The 20973-nt window shown below is 38.4% G+C and overlaps 1 protein-coding gene across 3 annotated transcripts in view; it reads left to right on the plus strand.

Moving 5' to 3' along the window:
• The window catches only part of MYO16 (myosin XVI), a 550393-nt gene that overhangs the window by 432180 nt on the left and 97240 nt on the right, over window positions 1–20973 (plus strand). For all 3 annotated transcript variants that reach the window (XM_033105065.1, XM_033105062.1, XM_033105063.1), the window contains exon 28: window positions 20536–20638. In XM_033105065.1, coding sequence (XP_032960956.1) covers window positions 20536–20638 — 103 coding nt within the window. The remainder of the gene's footprint in view (window positions 1–20535; window positions 20639–20973) is intronic.

The raw sequence follows: 20973 nt of genomic DNA on the forward strand, positions 1-20973 counted from the left end.
TTTTCTAATAGAAGCATTCAATGCAAATTTCCCTTTATTTGTTTAAACAGCACCATAGCTCTGATGCTGGTGAATTTACCATTCCCCCTTCCCCCCCCCCCCCCCCAGTGTTTCCTCTCCTGGAATCCAGGCAGCTCTAAACACAAAAGTGGGTATTGGTGCCAACAGAAAAAGCTCTAGGAGAAGTCCTCAACTTCAGGCTCAATGAACAGGACATGAAGCTCATGAATCTCAAAGCGTGTGGAAATACAGTTTTTTATTATGTCCGTTTTCTCCTGTCTCATCCCAATCAGTCCTGTAGCAGAATGCCTAGAGCCACCTAATATTCTGAGGGAGGAAACCTTTCCTCCTCTAGAACAGTAGTGTCCCAAAAGTGGGGTAAACCCTACTGATCTTTTCATTTTAATGTCAGTCTGCAGCTTGTCTCAGATGCAGTCACGGAGGTCCACAGTGGAGACAGGTAATGAGCCCCAGACTCCAGGCTGGAGAACAGGAAAGGAAAGCCCCAAGAAATGAGAAACGTCTAGAGGGACGGGGTAGTAGGAGGAGCTCTGAAAAGTGACACAATAAAGCTTTCTATGAAGCTATGACATACCTCCAAGCTGTGTGTATATGGATCTTATACTTATTTCACATTCATTTTTTTTTATGTTTAATTTATTTTATGGATTGTTTTTTAGAGCACTTTTAAGTTCACAGCAAAATTGATTGAAAGGTACAGGCAGTTCCCATATCTCCCCTGCCCCCACACATACACAGCCTCCCCCATTACCAACATCCCCCACTACAGTGGCACATTTGTCACCACTGATTAACCCACATTGACACATCATCATCACCCAAAAAGTCCACAGTTGACATAAATATTCACTCTTAGTGTTGTATTATACATTCTCACTTTTATTTTTATTTTACTAAAAAAAATATCTTAAAGATATTCTTATGAGGTAAGGTATTTTAGGTTGACATATTTTTATTTTAGTATTTTTTATTTATTTATTTATTTATTTTTATTTTTTATTATTTTTTATTTTTTTAAGGAGGGCGCAGCTCACAGTGGCCTATGCGAGGATCGAACCAGCAACCTTGATGTTATTAGTACCATGCTCTAACCAACTGAGCTAACCGGCCACCCCTCTTTTAGTATTTTAGATGTATTACTCCTCTGTCTTGCACTTTTTCCAAGAAGAAATTGGCTGTCATTCCTAGCTTTGTTCTCCTATACACGATTTTTGCTTCTGTGTGCTTTCAGCATTTTCTCTTTTTCACTGTTTTTGAGTAATTTGAGTATGATGAAGCTTTGTGTCATTTTCTTCATGTTTCTTATGCTATGGGATCATCATGCTTCTTGGATCTAAGAGTTTCTCGGATCTATGAATTTATAGCTTTCATCAAATATAAAAAATGTTTGTTTATAATATCATGAAGTTTATTTTCTATCTTCCCTCTATCTCCTCTCATTCAGAAACTACAACTATGTGTACATTAGATACTTGCAGCTCTCTTGCATATAACTGGTGCTCATCATTCATCAGTGCAAGTCACTGATGTTCATCTTTTTCAGTCTTTTTTTCTCTGTTCCATTTTGGATAGTTTATATTGCTTTTTCTTTAGATTCACTAACCTTTTCTTCTGTGATATCTAATCAAAACTTAATGCAATCCAATATATTTTTTGCTTCAGTTACTATAGTTTTCATTTCTAGAAGTTCAGTTTGGATCTTTTAAAAACCCTTCATGTCTTTAACATATTTTTCTCTTTCTTTTAGTATCTATCAGTCTACTAATCTCATCTGCCATTTCTAAGTCAATGTTGATTAATTTTTCTCTTTATTTTAGATATTGTTCTTCTTTGTATGTCTAGTAATTTTTTAATGGATACTAGATATTATGAATTTTACTTTCTCAGGTGGTATATATTTGTACATTTCTATAAATATTCTTAAATTTGGTCTAGGAAACAAGTCATTTGGAAACAGATTGCTGTTTTGAGGTTTTGCTTTTAAGCTTTGTTAGGTAAAACCAGACCAGTATGTAGTCTAAGTCTACTTATTTCATGCAAAATGATTGAGTTCTCTATCCAGCACCCCTTGAATTACGTAGCTTTTCACTCTGGGTGATGGGAACAGCACTACTTCCTTCCTGTCTTTGCCCTGGGATAGTTCCCTCTCATCCATCTGGGTGGTTCTTTTCTGGGACTTAGGTAGTTTATTTATATGCATGTGTTGATCAGTATTCTGCTGAAGACTCGAGGAGGAATTCTGAAGATCCCTACAATCTTCTCTCCGTGCAACTCTCTCTTCTCTGATTCTGTGCTCTGTGAACTCAAACTGCCTTGGCAGCCCTCATCTCCCCACGCCATCTCCTCAACTCCGGGAAATCCTCAGGCTTCACTCAGGAACCCTCTCTTTGGTCCACAGCCTAGAACCTTCCCCCAGGAAGCAACCTTGGCAGTCGTAGGTTTTAACTCATTTATTTCCTGTCTTTCAGGGATTACTGACCTTCATTGTCTGGTATCCACTGCATCACATATTTTGTCCAGTTTTAAATTGTTTACGGATAAAGGGTGAAACCATTAGCTATTCCTCCATCTTGACTGGAAGCAGAAATCTGTGAACTTACTTTTTATATTGGTTTCCTATTAAATGGGCAGTTTTTCTATTAAATTGTTTCTGTGAGCACCTACAATTTATAGTCCCAACAGAGAACTTCCTAAAATTATGGTATTTTTTGAAAGCTTATATTTTTTAAGATAATTTTTGGTAGCTTAGGTAATGGTACACTTTTCTGTTGGTTATTCAGATTATGTATACCAGTTTTTCCTAAACAGACTCGTATTTCTATATAAAAGTTAACATAGAGCAGCTGGTATTTTATAAAATGATTCTAGACAAGAGATTGGAATAGGAAGTGGAGGCAAATACTGTATTTGTTTGAATATGCTTGGGATTGTAATTGAGCTAAAATTAAGCATGTTAGAAGTTGTCCAGTAAGCCGATGACTTTCATTTTTCTTCTTAGGGAATTAAGGGTTGGAAGCTTCTATGATCATAATGGTAAGAAATGCACATTTATGCACATGGTTCTGGACAGACTTATGAACTTTCTGCCCTCAACCCTGCGTGCACGTGCATGCACGTACACACACACACACACACACACACACACATACACACTGCTTTGGCTCAAGAAAAAAAGTGACACCTGCTTTGGCCACAGTGGAATTTTAAGAGTTAGCAAGAGATCTCCCATTCTCTTATTGATGGTCTACCAGTATTTTAACCCAGAGAAACTCTGAGACTTTTTTTTTTAAATCTTAAAGTATTTCAAAATTGAATAAGTGATAAGAATAGGAGGATATGCTTTTTAAAAAATAACTTTCACTTACATTTCTCATATGTTATCTCAGAAATCTTTATAACAATCATTATCTGCAAATATTGCTGTAGCCACTTATCAGACATTTATCAGGTCAGGAATAGGGCTCAAACATTAAGATTTAAGCAAATAACTTTGGACTTTACTATGTACTATCACCATTCCATTTCAGTGGTCAGGGTGTGTGTGTGTGTGTGTGTTTGCTAACAGAGTAAAATATTATATTATGCCCGTATTTTTCCCCCTGTAAACATCATTTCTTGCATTAAATCTTACCCGTATTCTCTAAAAACCTAAAAACTTAACAGCTCAAAGACATCTCTATAAAAGTTACTCATTGGGATTAGTATTGAGTTCCTACAAACTACCTGAGGCCATTCAAAATGTTAAGGATACAAAGATGAATATGTCTTGCCCAAGTCTGAAGTATCTCCCAGTTAAGTGGGAGAATAAATACATAAGATAGTTCTGTGGGGTGTTATTGGGTCCTAGAAGTAAAGCATGTTATCTACCAGATGGAAGTGCTTGTAAAGAATCCCTAGAGGAGTCTTGAGTGATGATGAGAAATAAGCTCGTTGACGGAAATGATGGAGGAATTCCCAGACTTAGAATGTGACTATAGGTGAGGTTAGTTACAGCTAATGTGCATAAAGGGAAGGAGGTGAGAAGCGTGCAAAGGTGTGCAGAGAAAGACATTCTCACTGCAGTAACATAAGAACAAGCAAAGAAAATGGGAGCAGGTATTTTCAGGTACAAAACTTGAAATGTATCCTGTAGCTAATAGGAGTTAAACATTTAGAATAGTGAAATAATGTGGTTTTATTTTCCTTTAAGCTAGATCAGGGGTCAGCAAACTGAACCGTGAGCCAAATCTAGTCAGCAGCCAGCTTATTAAATAACATTTCATTGGCACATAGCACACTCATTTGTTTGCATTTTGCCCATGGCCACTTTCATGGTACAAAGGCTGAGTTCAGTAGTTTTGATACAGACCATGTGGCCTAAAAGCCTAAAATGTTTGCTATCTGGCTCTTTACAGAAAAGGATTGCTGACCCCTGAGCTAGATCTCTCTATCATGGAGTTTCTCAATCTTGACATTTGAAATTTGGGGCCAGATAATTCTATGTCGTGATGGGCTGAACTATGCATTGTAGAGTACTTAGCAGCATACCTGGGCTCTACCCACTAGATTCCAGGAGCAGTCCACCTCCCCCATCACAATAACCAGTTGTCTCCAGACATTGCCAAATACCCCTCAGAGGTCAGAATCACCTGTGGGTCATAACTACTTCTAGCACTTAAGTGGAGTGTGGTTTTAAGTGAATGTGATCATAGCTAAAGTTAAAACAGTGGGAATTTGAATGGGCTGAAGGGAGAGATGTGGACAAAGAGATATTTTTGAATGTGAAATTTGAATCAGTCAATATAAACACAGGACTTCAGACAGATGAAAGTTGGAGCTGACTTTGGAGGTCTAACTTGGGTTTCAGTATGGTGACTCAGGTCACTATTAGGTACCTTCAACTGAGAAATAATAGTGGAGGAGAAGCAGGTGTCAAAGGAAGAGAATGAGTTCATTTTCAAATGTGGTGGGTTCAGGTATCTACCTTGCTAATGTAATAAAGCTGATAAGCTATTGAATATGAGAAAAGTCTGGCAGAAATACTAGGTTATGACTAGTATTTAAAACCTGAGTTGTAGATGAAAACCAATGAGTGCAGTGTCAGAAGAGCCAAGAGAATACGAAATCTGTGGAAACTGTGATCGGCAGTATATGGAATCAAAAAGTATCTATTGTATCTCTAAGTTAGGGAATGACTCACGGAGGGTAATGAATAGAAGAAAAATCCAGTAGATTGAGGCATGAAGGATAGTCAAGAAGTTTTTAAAGATAATCAGAAGAGAGGCAAGAAGAGAAAAGATGAAGGGTCAAGAACTCCATGGCCTCCAAGGACGACTATAAAGAGAGTCACCACTTAATGCAGGCCAGAAACATTTCCAAGAATAGTGTGAGTGAGCAAGACACTATGCTTAAATGTTTTATAAGGGCAGGTCTCTCGTAAACCTCCAGAGTGTACAGATATCACACTTGGTGGGTAGCAGTTATGACAGCATGAGAGGGTTTGCAAGAGTCCCAGCATCGCCCCAAATATTTGCAGCGGTCCGTAAAAGACAAGGAGTGTTTGGGGATTAAACTATCTCTCTTCATAATATAGATCTATGGTTATATGCAGGATACATCTTTCTATAGCAACATATATATATTATGCATTACATAGAAACACAGGTTTAGAGATGATCCATTTTGTCATTTTCACTGAAGCTGATCCACTCAGCAGTCCTGTTTTTAGATGGTTTGTAAATGGTTTTAAATAAATCAGCCACAGCCTTCGGTTAATGTCACCCAGTCTGAAAGTGTAGAGGCACATCTGAAGAAAAATGGGGAGGTACTTAAAAAGAATTGATGAGTAAAAGGAAAAGAGTGCTATTAGGTAACAATTGGCAGAGCACCATGGCCTGGAGAAGAAAAGAGAGTGCTGCCAATTCCTCCTAATGACCGTGTCTGCTCTCTTCACTCGGGACTGATGGTTCTAACACAACCAACACCTCTTCACTGCTGTAGCGAGGATCAGCGAGAAACCTGACAATGACATTGACCTCACAGATGGTGACTGGTGCCAGTGAGACAGCAATGGCCCATACCCCTTAATATTAATTAGAAATAAAAATAAAAAATGAATGGCTATGAAACTGATGTGCTTTTACTCAATGGCTAATATGTTATGTGATGGTACAATCAGTAGTTTTTATGTGTTTGTATTAAGAGTTGGTCAGCAAAACAATATCCCTGCATTATTAAAATAATATTAAAGATTATTTAATGACCTTTGCTTTATAAATATAGTTATATATCAATATTATTGGTTGAATTATATTAACATATTAAAATAGTATTTAAATAATTATTTAAAAATTTGTTTTCTTTTATCTCCTCTCATTTCTCCTGTTTTCCCTTCCTTCCTTTATTGACTCACTCAACAAGAGCTCATTGAATGTTTTCAACCCACCAGATACTGTAAGGTAATTTAGGGATGAAAATGTGGAATACATAGAATATTCTCTGCCTCAGAATCTAGGGAAAATAGAAAATGACTGTGGAATGAGGAGATGTAAGGCTATTCAGGCAGTATCTAGACCACGCAGTGTAGATTTTTCTGGGAAGGGGTTCATAAGATTTCCTGGAGTAGATGACATTGAGCTGAGGCTTTAAGACCACTTAGAGTTAGCCAAAAAAGAAATCGAAGTATGTCCACACAACAGTGAGGGAGAATGATGAGTTCAGTAAATTTCAAAATGCAAAGAGTGCATGATCCTAACGACTGGGAGTTATTTAACTAGGAAGAGACAAATAAGGACTGTGTCATGCAGAATCCTGTAGTCCTGGAAAAACTAGTCCTACCACATTTCCCTGAAAATAAGACTTAGCCAGACAATCAGCTCTAATGCATCTTTTGGAGCAAAAATTATTATAAGACCCGGTCTTATTTTACTGTAATGTAAGACCGGGTCTTTATAACATAATATAATATAATATAATATAATATAATATAATATAATATAATAAATACCCAGTCTTATTTTACTATAAGACTAGGTCTTATATAGTATAATATAAGACTGGGTCTTATTTTACTATAATATGTATAATTATATTTTATATAATTGATATTTTACTATAATATATATAATTATATTTTATAATTCTTGTATTATTTTTTGCTCCAAAAGATGCATTAGAGCTGATTGTCTGGCTAGGTCTTATTTTTGGGGAAACATGGTATATGCTGAAGATGGGAGTTTCTGAAGGCTATATCCTGAAGGTGTATTTAGAAGACTATTGATTATAGTATTTAAGAAAGATGTTGTTGAGGCTTTATGGAGAAAAATTAACTGAGATGAAGAAAAGGACATAAACTTTAGAGATGTTAGGATGTAAAATGATCAAAACACAATGATGAACAGACTCCAAGGTTTCCAGGGAGGTGGATAGATAGTAGGTCATATGGAGTAGGACCAGATGGCAAAGTATGTGGAGGGTGGGGAGGAATGAAACGTGTTGGTCTTGAGGTGTGCTTGGGAGATGGAAACTGTGCTGTCCAGGAGGCAGTTCATCGTATTTGTGTGAAGTTCAGGAACGTGGTTATTGTGTTTTACATATGAAAACTTTTAAAATCATTAGTTTATAAATGATAGTTATAGCCTTGACTCTGTTTGAGATTGCTCAGGGAAGACATTCTGGGGAAGCCAAGAAGCAAATGCTGAATGAAAAGTACGTACATTTAGTAGAATGATGGAGGAAATTATGTCTATAAAGGAGAAGTTGTGAGAGCAGTGAAAGGATAACATAAAGAATGGGAGGGCAATGAGGGAGATGACTGTTTCAAGGAGGGATAAGTCAAAGGTTGCATATGCTGCAGAAATGATCAAGTTACATACATCAGAAATGTGCAGTAGGAGGAAAAAGCCACAAAATACAGTTATTGGATTTGACATGTAAAGTGTTATTTACTATCATGACATATGATGTTTCAATAAAGTGGTGTGCACAAAAATAGAAACTAGACTGCATAGATTGGAGAGTATATTGGAATGAAGGAGTGAATCTAATTTTTTACTAGATTATTACTAGAATTTTAAGCCATCTTTGCTAATTCTCAATTACCACACCATGTTATGGTTAAGTATAATTTTAAAAAAGGTAAAAATATGATGGTCATACAAATATATGTTGAATACATATAAAAGATTATATTCAGCTCTTTATGTAAAAAGGAAACTAATGAGGTATTAAAACAGTTCAAATGAAAATTTGATTTAAAGAGATTTGTATTCTCTGACAAAAAAATTATTTCGTGCTGCCAAGATTCGTGTCATTTGTGTTGCTTTGGAGAGGAATTATTTGCATTATCGGTTTTCTACAGCTTAAGTTCTATCTCTACAGAGCTGCAACATACCTTAGTCAAAAGCAATCAAAGATCATACCTCTGCAGAATTAGGTAGTACCCAAGGGTTCATTGGAAAATGTCCAGCATTATTGAGAGGGCACCCAAATGCAAGGCGATTTCTTTTTTACCACTGTTTTCTGTACCAAAAAAGTGTTGTACATGTGTTAATCTTAATGGATAATTATCAAAGTAGTGTAAGAGATAGAAATGATGGGAACCGGAACATTTAAGTGTGTGTTATGTGAAAGGTATATGGTATGTCCATGGACAGTAAAAGATAGAACATTTTGCATATTATTGATTCCTTTAGAGTTCTAGTTCATGCTAATTTTAATCATGTCTTTCTTTGAGTTAAAACTTTCATTAGAGATACTAGTACCTAGCAGTGTGTGATAACATACTTAAATTTCCAAGATATCTCAAATATCATTTGGATCTATCCAGCCAATATTTTCAAATAGTGAAAATACATAATCACTATTTAACATGACTTGAGTGCCCATGTTATTTTCACTCAAAATATGAATGTACTGGATCCTAATTGTCCCTCCCTATTATCAAAGCATTTCTGTTATAGTGTTCAAAAGTAACATATCTGTACTTAAAGTGCCTCATTGAAGAGAAATAGAAATTCCATTCTTTATATTAAATTGATCATTTTGATTATGTTCTTAAAAAAATGTGCATGTTGCATTTCTTGGCTCAAGATGACATAACTCAGTCAAGTGATGTTAGAATTAACTACTACTAATGTTTATGACTCATCATATGAATGTCCATTTTAGCTACAACTATTGGCTGACTGTATTTTAAAAATTAATATTTGCCATGTGTTACATATAACAAATATATAATATATAATATATTCAGCATTAAAAATGAAAGAAATCCTGCCATTTGCAACAACATAAATGGATCTAGAGGACATTGTGCTAAGTGAAATAAGCCAGAAACAGAAAGACAAATGTCATATGATCTCACTAGATGTGGAATCTGAAATAGTCAAATTCATAGAAGCAGAGAATTGAAAAGCGCTTACCAGGGGCTGAGAGGAGGGAGAAACCGGGAGGGTATTAGTCAAAAGGTGCAAAGTTTCAGTTCTACAAGATGAATAAATCCTAGGGATCTACTGCACAGCATAGTGCCTAGGGTTAACAATACTGGATTGTAATCTTAAAGTTTTGTTAAGAGAATAGATGTGTTAAAAAAAGAATAAATAAAAATAAAGAGGGCAGGAAGTAACTTTTAGAGGTGATGGATATGTTTATAGCATTGATTGCAGTGATGGTTGTACAGATGTGTACTTATTTCCAGACACATCCAATTGAATATATTAAATATGCACAACTTTTTGTTTGTCAACCATACCTCAATAAAGCAGTTTTTTAAAAAATAATACATAATTTTAAAAATTAAGAAACATAATTAGGTTCAGATATCAAATCCTAAGTTTCAAAATTAAAAAAAACATAATTAGGTTCAGATATCAAACCCTAAGTCTTGATTCAGCCATTGCCACACACTTTCCAAAGTAGAAGAGGGTAAAAGGGATTAAATATAGGGTGATGGAAGGAGAACTGACTCTAGGTGGTGAGCACATAATGCAATAGATAGATGATGTATTATAGAAATGTACGCTTGAAACCTATGTAGTTTTGTTGACCATTGTCACCCCAATGAACTTTAATTGTAATAAAAAAGTAAATGTACAAAAGAAGGTTTCATTACTGTTGAAGTAGTCTGATCTAGTTTCAGTGCCAGACTGTTCCTTTGGAGATCATACTTCATTCTTCCACACGATTTGCTAACCGACTATGATGATAGTGATATTCTGAACAACAGATTCATATGTTACTAACTAACTCAATTCGGTGTCTGAAATAGGTATAAACTTGTCATATTAATAAAATAACTGGCATTAGCCACTAATCTCCACAAAACTTTTTAGCCATTTCCAAGGAGAAGAATTGCCTGCCCTGTTTAGCAGAGAAATCACGGGAATAACAAATATCTCCAAAAAATAAATTGACCTGGTTTCCAGTCCCTACTCAAAGACAGGGGGTCAGACTGACCCTGGTGAATATTTGGTTGAGGAGCAAATTGCTTTAGGAATGGGATAATTTTACTTAAAGCCATACAGCTTAAAGGATCTTTTATGTAGGCTTCAACAACAAACGAATATCTGTTCTTTTCAGTGTAACTAAACAAGCTGTTCTTGTACCTGATAAATACAGGTTATGGCTCAACCAGTAAATTCTGCAAAGCGTGGACGAAAGTACATCAGTTTGAATGTACGCACTGATTGTGCTCAGCGTTCTCCTGGGTATGTGTAATGAGATCAGAAAGCATCAGGATTGGTTCCCTTGCCTGCAACCATTATTAGCTCCATCACGTATGCAGTCCCCCAAGAGGGCACAGTTTTTAATGTCCCCTGTGGTAGATGGCTCTGGAGTGTTATGCATGCACGGATGGGGTTTCTGTGTAGAAAAATATCCTTGGGCTGTATTAAAAGCAAGTACAAACCTGGCTAAAATAAATGTTTCATGCTGCAAAGGCTGCTCAGGAAATGAAACCCAGTATATATTTCACACTGGGGCATTTCTAATTTAGTGTTTCACTTTCATCCATTTATTGAATACATAGAATGTTGTTACGTGGCACAATTAAAATGAAATGGTGGGGATGGCTTTAAGTAAAAGAACTTGAGCGCATTGTCATGTAAATTCTTAGCAGATGCTCTGAATTCATTTTTATCTGCATAGTGATACTGGCTAATCCCAGGAGCTGAGATATAATTTAACATTCTTTTTTGTTATTCAACTCTCATGTTGCCTGGGAGGAGAGCCTCTTGGCTTAATTACATGAAGCATAGGGATGAATGAATGAATGAATGAATGAATGAATGAATGAATGAATGAATGAAAGAACGAATGTCATAGCATTAAGACCTCCAGGTGATCTGCTTTACCATGAGATTTGGAAGGAGATGCTTTCATGGAGGTGGCTATGGTGGAAGTGGACAAATTTCTGTTGCGGTCATTCACATTCACCACTTTCACTCTGCTGGCCGTTCACACATTTAGGCTAGTTAGAACTCACACAAAGTGAGAGCTGCGAGATCATCCTGGGGTTTTCGGATGAAGGGTAAGGGGTTCTATCAAGGCCTCTCCACTGGTCCAGGAATTACTCAGGAATTCCCGTTACTCCTCCCTGTGAGCTCGTTTCTTCCCCTGACTCTCTTTCACTGTGGTGTAGAAGTCAGACAGTGAGTCTCAATTCTGGATGCTTTGTTTTAGAGGCTAAAGGGTTGATGGCTCTGATGGCATTAAAATAATAACATAGTAATGTTATTGAAATAATAGTAACAAGAACAACCACCACCATAATGAGAGAGAGAGAGAGAGAGGAAATAAATCCTTGATTTAGAAGACTTGGAATTTAAGGGGACAGCATGGAGTTTTGCTCTTTTCATTTCCTAACTTATTAATAATCCTCATTTAATTATTATTCTGTATGATCGTTACCTTTATCCTTTTAAGCTCAAAAACAAAAGGCAAAACTGTCTGTTTTTATCCCATCTGCCATATTAATTCAGTGGCAGCAGTATTAGACTCAAAATCCTACAGCCTGGATTAAGATCCTAGCTCTGCTGTAAACTAACTCTTTGAAGTTATCACGTAACTTCTTTTCTGGGGTTGTTGTGAGAATTCAGTAATGATATGGAGTAACCTATCATCATACCTAGAATTTATAGGCACTTTATAAATCTCCCTCCCTCCCTTCATCCTTTCCTCCCTTCCTCTCTCCTTCCTTCTCTTTTGTCCTCCCTGCTCCATTTTCAGCTCGAGAGAATTGCACATAGAAGTTGGGAACATGCTTAACCATGCCACTCACCGAGCCCCCAACAGAACTGGTGTGGAGCTGGGGGTGATGTCAGTGGGACAGCTCTTCTGTACTGTCCTCCCTACTCTTCCCGAGGACTGCACCCCGGGGCTCTTGAATCAGGAAGAACATGGGAACATGAAATACACTGTCTTTGAATGGCATATCCATGTTTCTAACGATAACAGCAGCCTGTTCACCATAATTTTAAAAGAGAAATCAGTCTTAACCAGTGGCATAAGAAGTAGGCCTGGAATTGCCATAGTAATAATGTAAAGACTGTTTTTCCTTTAATCGCGTCATATGTAGATCCTAAATGAGCACTGATAAACTTAATGTCAGTCCCAATAGAAGTGAAAATCCACTCAAGACCAAAGTCCAGGCCTGAACAATCCATCAGGCCCAAAGGTCATTGCAAAGCACAGCTTAAGTCTCCTTCCTGTGCATGCTGTCAATACAGGATGGGTTCTGAAGAGTGGAGAGAGGTGAATGCACCGGGAAGTATATGGTACTGATGTGCCCCAGGCAAAGGGCACAGCGAGTGCAGAGAGATGTGAGAGGTTTGGATGGTTTGATTGGCTTGATGCAGAGGACCTGTGGGGCACTGGTAGTAGACGCAACAGAAAGATGGACAGATACACGTGGAAGAAGCTCCAGGTGGTACGCTGAGCAGTGCCGGTTTCATTCTGCAGTGTGGACATGGGGAGGGTCTGCGATAAGTACAAGGGTCGAAAGCCTGGACAAAACCTGACATGCCAGGTGGGATTTTTAAACCTTAAGAGTCATGGGAAGAAGAGAAAGAATGTGTACACTTAGGGAACGTGAAAGATTTTTGTGTGAACGAGGCCATTTTAACAACTTTATCTCTTTGCATTCATATCCTTTTCTTTAAAAGAAAAAGTGTTCCTGTCATTGAAAAGCACTTCTGCAAGTTCTCTCTCTTTGTGTCCCATTTTTTCCTTCGTATCGTATCCTCCCTTCCATGTTGAAATAGATTTTATTTCTCTCTCAAGCCCACTTGTGCTCCTTTTCCTTCATACTTCTCACTATTTTCATGATATATGTCAGTCCCGTTGCTAGGCAGCTGTTCCACTCAACCCACCACCCAGCATTCTAAATGCTGGAAATTAGCCCCAAATAGCTAGAAAATCACCCTTCTGCACCTGCACTGTGTTTACTGTGAGAGAATGAATATGAGGAGTGAAATGAACAAGCCAGGCAAGTTCGTAGAACCAATGAAATGCATCCCTATTCAAGCATTGCCAAACAGCTACATTAGTGGTGTCCATGTCAGGTAGAGAAACCACTCAGTGCCCTATGGATAAAGACCAAGGAAAGGGTTAAAGAAGAAACTGCATCCCTGTCCCATCAGAGCTAAAAATTAATGAACAAAATTGTTTGGAGTAAAATCGAAACATACAAAAATAAGCGTCAATAGAATTTAGACTTTGTATATTTCTACAGATATTGCTGATAAGCTTTGTTCTTCTGTGCCACTGAAAAACAAAACACCAAAAAACTTTGATTGATTCTATTTCACTCTGAAGCTATTGACCGTTACTTTTATTTATGTCGTGAACTACGAGAGCCCAGCATTGTGTTTCTCCACCGGCTGCTAATGTCTTGATGCCATAGTAATCTGGTTTCTTCCAGGTCCCTGGCATTGCCCTTCATTCCCCAATCGCAAAACCCATCTGCTTTTCCGTGCCGACACGTTTTTAACCTCTCTGTGACATTTAGTGCTGCTGACCACATTTCAACCTCTGCCTTCCCTCAGCCCCTCTTAAATTGCACAGCCCCAGTCTTGCCTTCCTGTCTTACTCCTCCTTGCTCTGCCCTTAATGAGCTGTCTTTCTCTGTCAGTAGAGAGCTCCTACATCATTTTCCTATTTCTGTAGATTATCCAGTGCATCCTGGGGGATGAGAAGGTAAATCATTCTCCCCAAACATCGTTTTGTTCTTCCCAACTAAGTAATTAAAGTATGTCCCTGATAAAGTTTCACAAGGTCTTGAAATAAAAAAACCTTTCTGACATACAGTTTTGGCCAAAAAAAAAAAAAAAAACCCACAAAAAAACAACAAAAAAAACCCTCATTCTTTATATTTGAGCATATGCAGTGAAATTAAAATATCACTTTACACCTCTTAGAAACTTATACATTTCTTGGCAGAGTATCTAGCTCATAAAAGGTGCTCAGTAAATATTAGTTGGCTACAATTACATTTTAAGGGGTATCAGGACTGAAATTTTCACAACAGAATTTTCTTTGAGAATGAAGAGATAAAGTCAATACTCAGCAATCAGAAACAATTACAGAGAAACTGCGTCTGAGTTGGGTTTTTTAAAGCATTAGTTTGATATACAGACCTGGTATTTTTCTAAGGAAACGCTTCAACTATTTCATGGCAGATTTCTTAAAGTAGTCAGTTAAGAGTCACTACTACCATGTTTAACCTGACTTCCGTGGTAGCTGTATATATTGTGTGTTTTTTTGTTTTTTGGGTTTGATTTCGTTTTTGTTTTTTAATCTCTAGGTCTATGAGGGATAGGATGTCCGAGTTCTTCTTAAAACTAGAAAGAACAATTACTTTTGAAAAGAGAAATATTAATTCGTCACACTCCTAAGGTTCTGCATTACAGTTCTGAACTGTTGGTAGCTTTTCTCTGCTTCTTCAACTTCAGTCTATCCCTCTTGGAATCCAGAGACCCCAAATTGAATATGACCTATGATGGAATTCTTTCACTTATCATCTTGTAAGGCTTCATGATGTCTTATTATTTTAATGTCACTATACTTCCCATACTGAGAGTGTATTAGGGAGAATTTTCATACTTGAATCCTTGATGTAGAGAAAGTACTTGATGAATAGTGGGCATGTTAAACAATTTTTCAGTAACCGTGATAGAACTGGCCATGAAACCCCATACTTATATATTGGAAACTTAGGATGAAGACTGGCAAGAAGGGGAGGTTGAAAGTCATCAAAGACACATTCACAAGAGAAGTGAGACAAATAGAGCTTGGAACACAGCTTTAGGTTTCAACCCCAAGAGAGTACCGAATATTCAGCACCATGCTGGAAGTAGACCCGGTTTCCTAAATGGTCAGTCAGTACTGTTCTATCTAGTCAGGCAGAAGGTCTGACTGACAGAGAAGAAATGACCCAGCTGAGTAGAGTAAGTGCCAACCAAGGAGGGATTAGATTTGGTTTGGGCATGTTGGCGGACATTTAGTCCCTACCTCCTTGCAGATTTCTACCCAAATTCCTCCTTTTGGTTCTCTTTGGTTGCACTATTTCCTTCTGTCTATGCAGCGTTTGTCCAGGAAAATAAGTACTCTACCCACTGTGCTCCATCATAGTAAATGTCAACTTCGTTCTCCAGTCTCTTAGGTCAAAAACCTCGGAGTTAGGTCCTCTCTCCCCTCACACCACATCAATCTATGGAGATCCTATTAGGTCTGCCGCCAAGTATGGACAGAGTTCAACCCTTTCCTACCACTGCCATTGCTTCCATCCTGGGCTGTGGGAAGAGCCTCCAGATAGGCTCCTTGGCTCCCTGCTTGCTCCACCGCTGCCCATGCTCAGCCTAGCAGCTTCAGTGATTCTTTTAATGTCAAGTGAGAGGACTCATCTGCTCAAACCGTCGCTCCCCAGGACTCTCAGAGTCAAAGCCAAAGTCCTTAGTCACCTGCATGATCTGCATCCTTCCTGCTGTGGTTACCTTTGTGAATCCTTCTCCTCTACCTTTCCTCTCACCTGCTGTGCTCCTGCCACACCAGCCTCCTTGATATTCCTTGAACACGCAGGCGCTATCCCACTCAGGGCTTCTGGACCTGATTTTCCTTCAATGTGGCTGTTCCCAGAAAGTGCCACTGCTTCCTTCCTCACCCTCACGCATTTGCTCACAGTGAAACCTTTCCTGCTTTATTTTTCTCCACCTCTCTCATTGTATCTGACATCCTTTGTCATTTACGTTTCTATTGTCTGTCTCCATCAGAGGCTGTAAAGATTTTCATCTGTTCTGCTCCCTGCTGCAGTTGCATATTTTGTGCTCAGTCAATATTGGTTGGTTGATGGAGCCCCATTGAATGAGGCATGGAACCTCAATTCTGGACATGGAACTTGATCCCAATTGTTACCCTCATCCCAAGCCAAGATGAGACAAGAGCAGGTTAGCTGGAAGAGTGAATATTTATTTCTTAGTCAGTTGCTTTATCTCAGATGCAGGGCAGGTGTCAGCCAGAATACACGGATCTTGAGTGGATTGAGGTGACCTCGTTTGGGCAAAAAAGGCTGTGGCAGGGGGGTGAGAGCTGAGAAGTGCCATCTCTGACCACACCTGTGCTCAGGGTCCAGGTAGTGCTCCTTGCTGATTATTACCATTTGGCCTCGGATTGAAATTTCTGTCAGATCAGGCACGTTTACGCACAGCACTAGACCAAGGACATCACCTATGGATGACACTCACATTCCAAAGGACAAGATGTTTTTAATTACACTCAAATAGAATACCTTAGCCTGTCTAAGGTGACGTTTTTGTCTTTTCAGTTGACATGTCAGAATTACACCATTTTAGGTGTCAAAAGAACAATATAAAATGAGAAAAAGGCACAAAGTGTAAGAATTTTGTTCTGACTTTTTAATATTGTATTCAGATACTTGAATTATGTCAATTCAATTCTCACTGATAATTAACAAAGATCCAGAATGAGACAATTATAGGAGAATAAAAAGATAATTTGAGTGATTTCATTTCATTGTGTAACTCTGGCTAAATGATAGAAATGCATTGATTTTCCTGAGTGCTTGAATGAGTCTGTATTTCATTACGAGTTCTAGTTTACTGTTATAGAAGAGGCCCAGTCACCCAAAGGTCAGAGAGCCACAGATTCTTAACTCTGCATGTCCTATGTACTGATGGTTACTCTTGGGTTTTACCTTTTCAGTCTTTCATACTCGGTATCTTCCTTTTCCATTCTAGAACCATGGGGTGCCAGGGGCTTGTTAGTTTCTGCCTAGACTGTAGGAATGGTGATGGAGAGATTACCTCTCGAGTCAGATTTCCCTGGGTTCAAATTACAGCTCAGCCACTTTTACCATCTGATAGGTGTCCTAAGACTGCCCTAACAAAGTACCACAAACTAGGTGGCTTAAAAAACAGAAACATCTCTCATAGTTCTAAAGTCTGGAAGTCCAAAATCAATGTGTCAGCAGGGCCGTGCCCCTCTGAGAATCCAGGTGGAATCCTTTCTCATCTCTTCTAGCTTCTGGTAGTGTCCTGAAATCCTTGGTACCCTGGCCCTGCAGCTGCACAACTCCAATCTCTGCCTCTGTCATCACATGTCATTTTCCTCTTCTGACAAGTACACCAGTCATATTGAATAAGGGCCCACCCTTAATGACCTCATTTTAGCTTAATTACATCTGCAAAAATTTAAATTCCAAATAAGGTCACATTCACTTATCTTTTGGGGAGGACACAGTTCAACCCATACACCATCTTTGTGAACTTGAACAAGTGACTTAATTTCTGTGACTATCAACTTTCTCACTATCAAAAGACTACCATACAGACCTCCTACAGCTATGAGAAGTATGCAAAGTGACATAGAAAAGCTCCTTGCACTCCTCAGAGCGCAAGAAATGTAACTTCCCATTCCCCAATTCCCCTACCCCTTTTCTTGGTCTCCCATGATTTGTTTGTATTATATATACTTGGCTCCATACAAAAACAATCTAGCAGACACCATGGAAGGTACAAAGATGATCCCATGCCCTAGGGAAGCTCGCACTTTGCGGACAGATCAGAATTAAACTAGTGTTTGTAATGCAATGTAGAATTTGAGTCACATCCTAAGACACATGCATGCAGTACTGAGAGGGGCGAATTACTTGCTGAGTGTCTTGCCACGGGCCTCATAGCAAATTTGCTGCACAGTTGGAAACCAAAGCTGTGTTTGGATCCCCAATCCAGTTTCATTCCTTTTCTAAGACATTATGCAATTATATCATGTGTCACCTTTGAGTCCCTCAAACATCGTAAAACAAAACCCAAGTTTGCTCACTGATGCACTGATGTCATGCACCAGCATCTTCTGGGGATGCCCATAAGCTTTGAAGCATCCACCCCACTGCCTTCTGCACATTTCCTCCCAGTTCCTAACCCTCTACACACACATACTCCGTTAGAGCCATTTGCTCTGTTCTCTTCTACCCTTGAAATGCATCTTTCTCTTTTGCAGCAACCATAATATGGCCAGTAAAAATATACATCCTCACTTCAGTACCTGCTGGATAGGAAATCACATTCTTGCCTCTTATTAAAAAAGAAAAAAAAAACAAAACACTGAACACTTCTGTCATCCACAGATCATTTCAGTCCATTCTGTGTGATCAAAATGATGAGCAGGATTTTTATATCCTTGCCTCTGGCGCTACAATTTCATGTTCAGTCTCTGTTACTTGCTAATTTTACACTCTCTTGTACCCTGAGTTTGACACATGAGCAAAAATCTATAGATGACAAGGAAGGGTTGTTTCTGATGTTGATATATTTTTTTTGTCTGACTCATGGTTAGGAAGATCATGACGATTTTCAATCCAGGGCAAAGAGTATGCAGATGGTCCCTGACTTATGATGGTTCAGCTTTTTCAACTTTACAATGGTTCCAAAGCAAGACATATTCAGTAGAACCTGAACTTCAGGATCTGAATTTTAATCTTGTCCCAGGCTATCGATGTCTGATACTTCTCTTGAGATTCTGGGCAGCGGCAACGAGCCACAGCCCCCCAGTCAGCCACGCCATCCTGACGATAAACATCCGATACCCTATAGTGTATTCACTGTGTTAGATGATTTTGCCCAACTGTAGGCTAACGTCAGTTCTGAGCACGTTTAAGGTACTTTAGGTTAAGCTATGATGTTTTGTATGTCCAGTGTATTAAATGAGTTTTCGACTTAAGACATTTTCAATTCATGATGAGTTTATTGGAACATAACCTCATCATTAGTCGAGGAGCATCGGTACTGAGTTTTCAGTGGCAATGCTAAAGATATAAGAAAGGAGATAAATGTCTGCTACTGACAAAGCCAAATCGGTGTATTTTCTCAGTCTGTGTTATATGGCATACCCATAGTTCCTGCGGCATGGCCCTGTGTGCTGTGCATCTGGTCTCTCTACAGCACTTGCAGAAAGAAAGCAATGTGTGTAAATATGGCGTGGCTGCCAGTGGGACTCGTCCACCGCTCTCAGTGCTTGGTCGGAGGAAGGGTGGTAAATAAAGATGTGTAGGCAGCCTAATTCCTTCCTTAGTTGCCCTAAGGAAACAAAACACTCAATTTCAGAAGGTGCTGAATTTGCTGCAGCAAACTTTAGATGAAATGCTAAGATATTCCACAGAAAATAACAGAAATCTCAGGTGATTTAACTTTTGGCGTCGAGTTCCCAGAGGAACTCAGCATGAGAATCATAATCATAACGAACATGATGCGACTGCGCAGATTGTGCTTGCTTCTTCTCTCTCCCCGACCCTCGGCTTTCTCCTCCTCCTCCTTCTTCTCCTCCTAATGCAGTTTTACGTATATGTTAGGTTCAATACCTTAAGTGCAAAGGGAAATTTTACATACATTTTTTTCAATGGCTGATGTAATTTTGAAAGACATTTCTTTAAAAAATCCATAGAAAACTATATTTCCATGCATTTTGTCTAGGGAATCAAATATAATAATTTGAAGGAATTTTTCCAAAACAAAATAAAATGTGCTTCTAGAAGATTTAAAATCCTCAATTATCTCATATATGGGGAGGAAGCTACTCTACCTCTCACTTAAATAAGAATTCTGAATGTTTTCATATTCCTTATTATAGATTCTAACTACATCTAGCTTCACTCTCAAATGGGAATAAAAAATGCTGGAATTTTTTTAAAAAGGTGTGTTTTTTAAGCGCATGCTAAATATTTAAATAAAAGCTAATATGTAAATTTTCTTCCTTTTCACAGTTTCTTTTGAATCACTCCATGATAAACATGCATTAAAGGACTGAAAAATATGTTTGACACATTTTAAAAAATCATTCTTCATGTAAAAGATGTGTTATTTCAGTTGCCTGTTAAGTGCACAATGGATGGAGTATTGGGGGACTCATGGAATAAATTAAGAACAGGGGAAAATTTAAGAAACAGTGTAACAAAGACAACTCTGTTGAATATAATCATTTGCTTGACGAATTCAGTCATCGCTTTCATGTCCCTGCTGCTCTTTACAGGTATAAGCCATTGGCGGATACACTCCCTGGCGAGAAGAAGAAATTGTCTGCTGAAGAGAAATGTCGACTTGTTCTCCAGCAGTGTAAATTACAAGGCTGGCAGGTTAGTGACCTACAAGCTACTAACATACCAGTTTAGGATTTTAAATAAGTGAGCTGACTCATTGTGGGGAGCCACCAGAGTCTCACTGGCAAAAACAAATTCCTTTGATGTGTTTGGCAAGGCGAGACACTAAGTGTATTCCCTGGAAACACATCAGTCTGATTCCCCGGTTTTAGCAACACGCAGCAAATACTGAGGGAAGCCAAAGAGCTCCTTTTCCTGTACTGACAAGAAGTTCCTTCGTGAAGCCCCACTCCGCTGGCCCATGTCCACGCAGATTCAGACGTTGTCAGTAAAGCCTTTTGAATGATCTGAAAGGTAGCAGACGCCGGAAC

The sequence above is a fragment of the Rhinolophus ferrumequinum genome, chromosome 4 (genome assembly GCF_004115265.2).
Source record: "Rhinolophus ferrumequinum isolate MPI-CBG mRhiFer1 chromosome 4, mRhiFer1_v1.p, whole genome shotgun sequence".
Taxonomy (NCBI): domain Eukaryota; kingdom Metazoa; phylum Chordata; class Mammalia; order Chiroptera; family Rhinolophidae; genus Rhinolophus; species Rhinolophus ferrumequinum.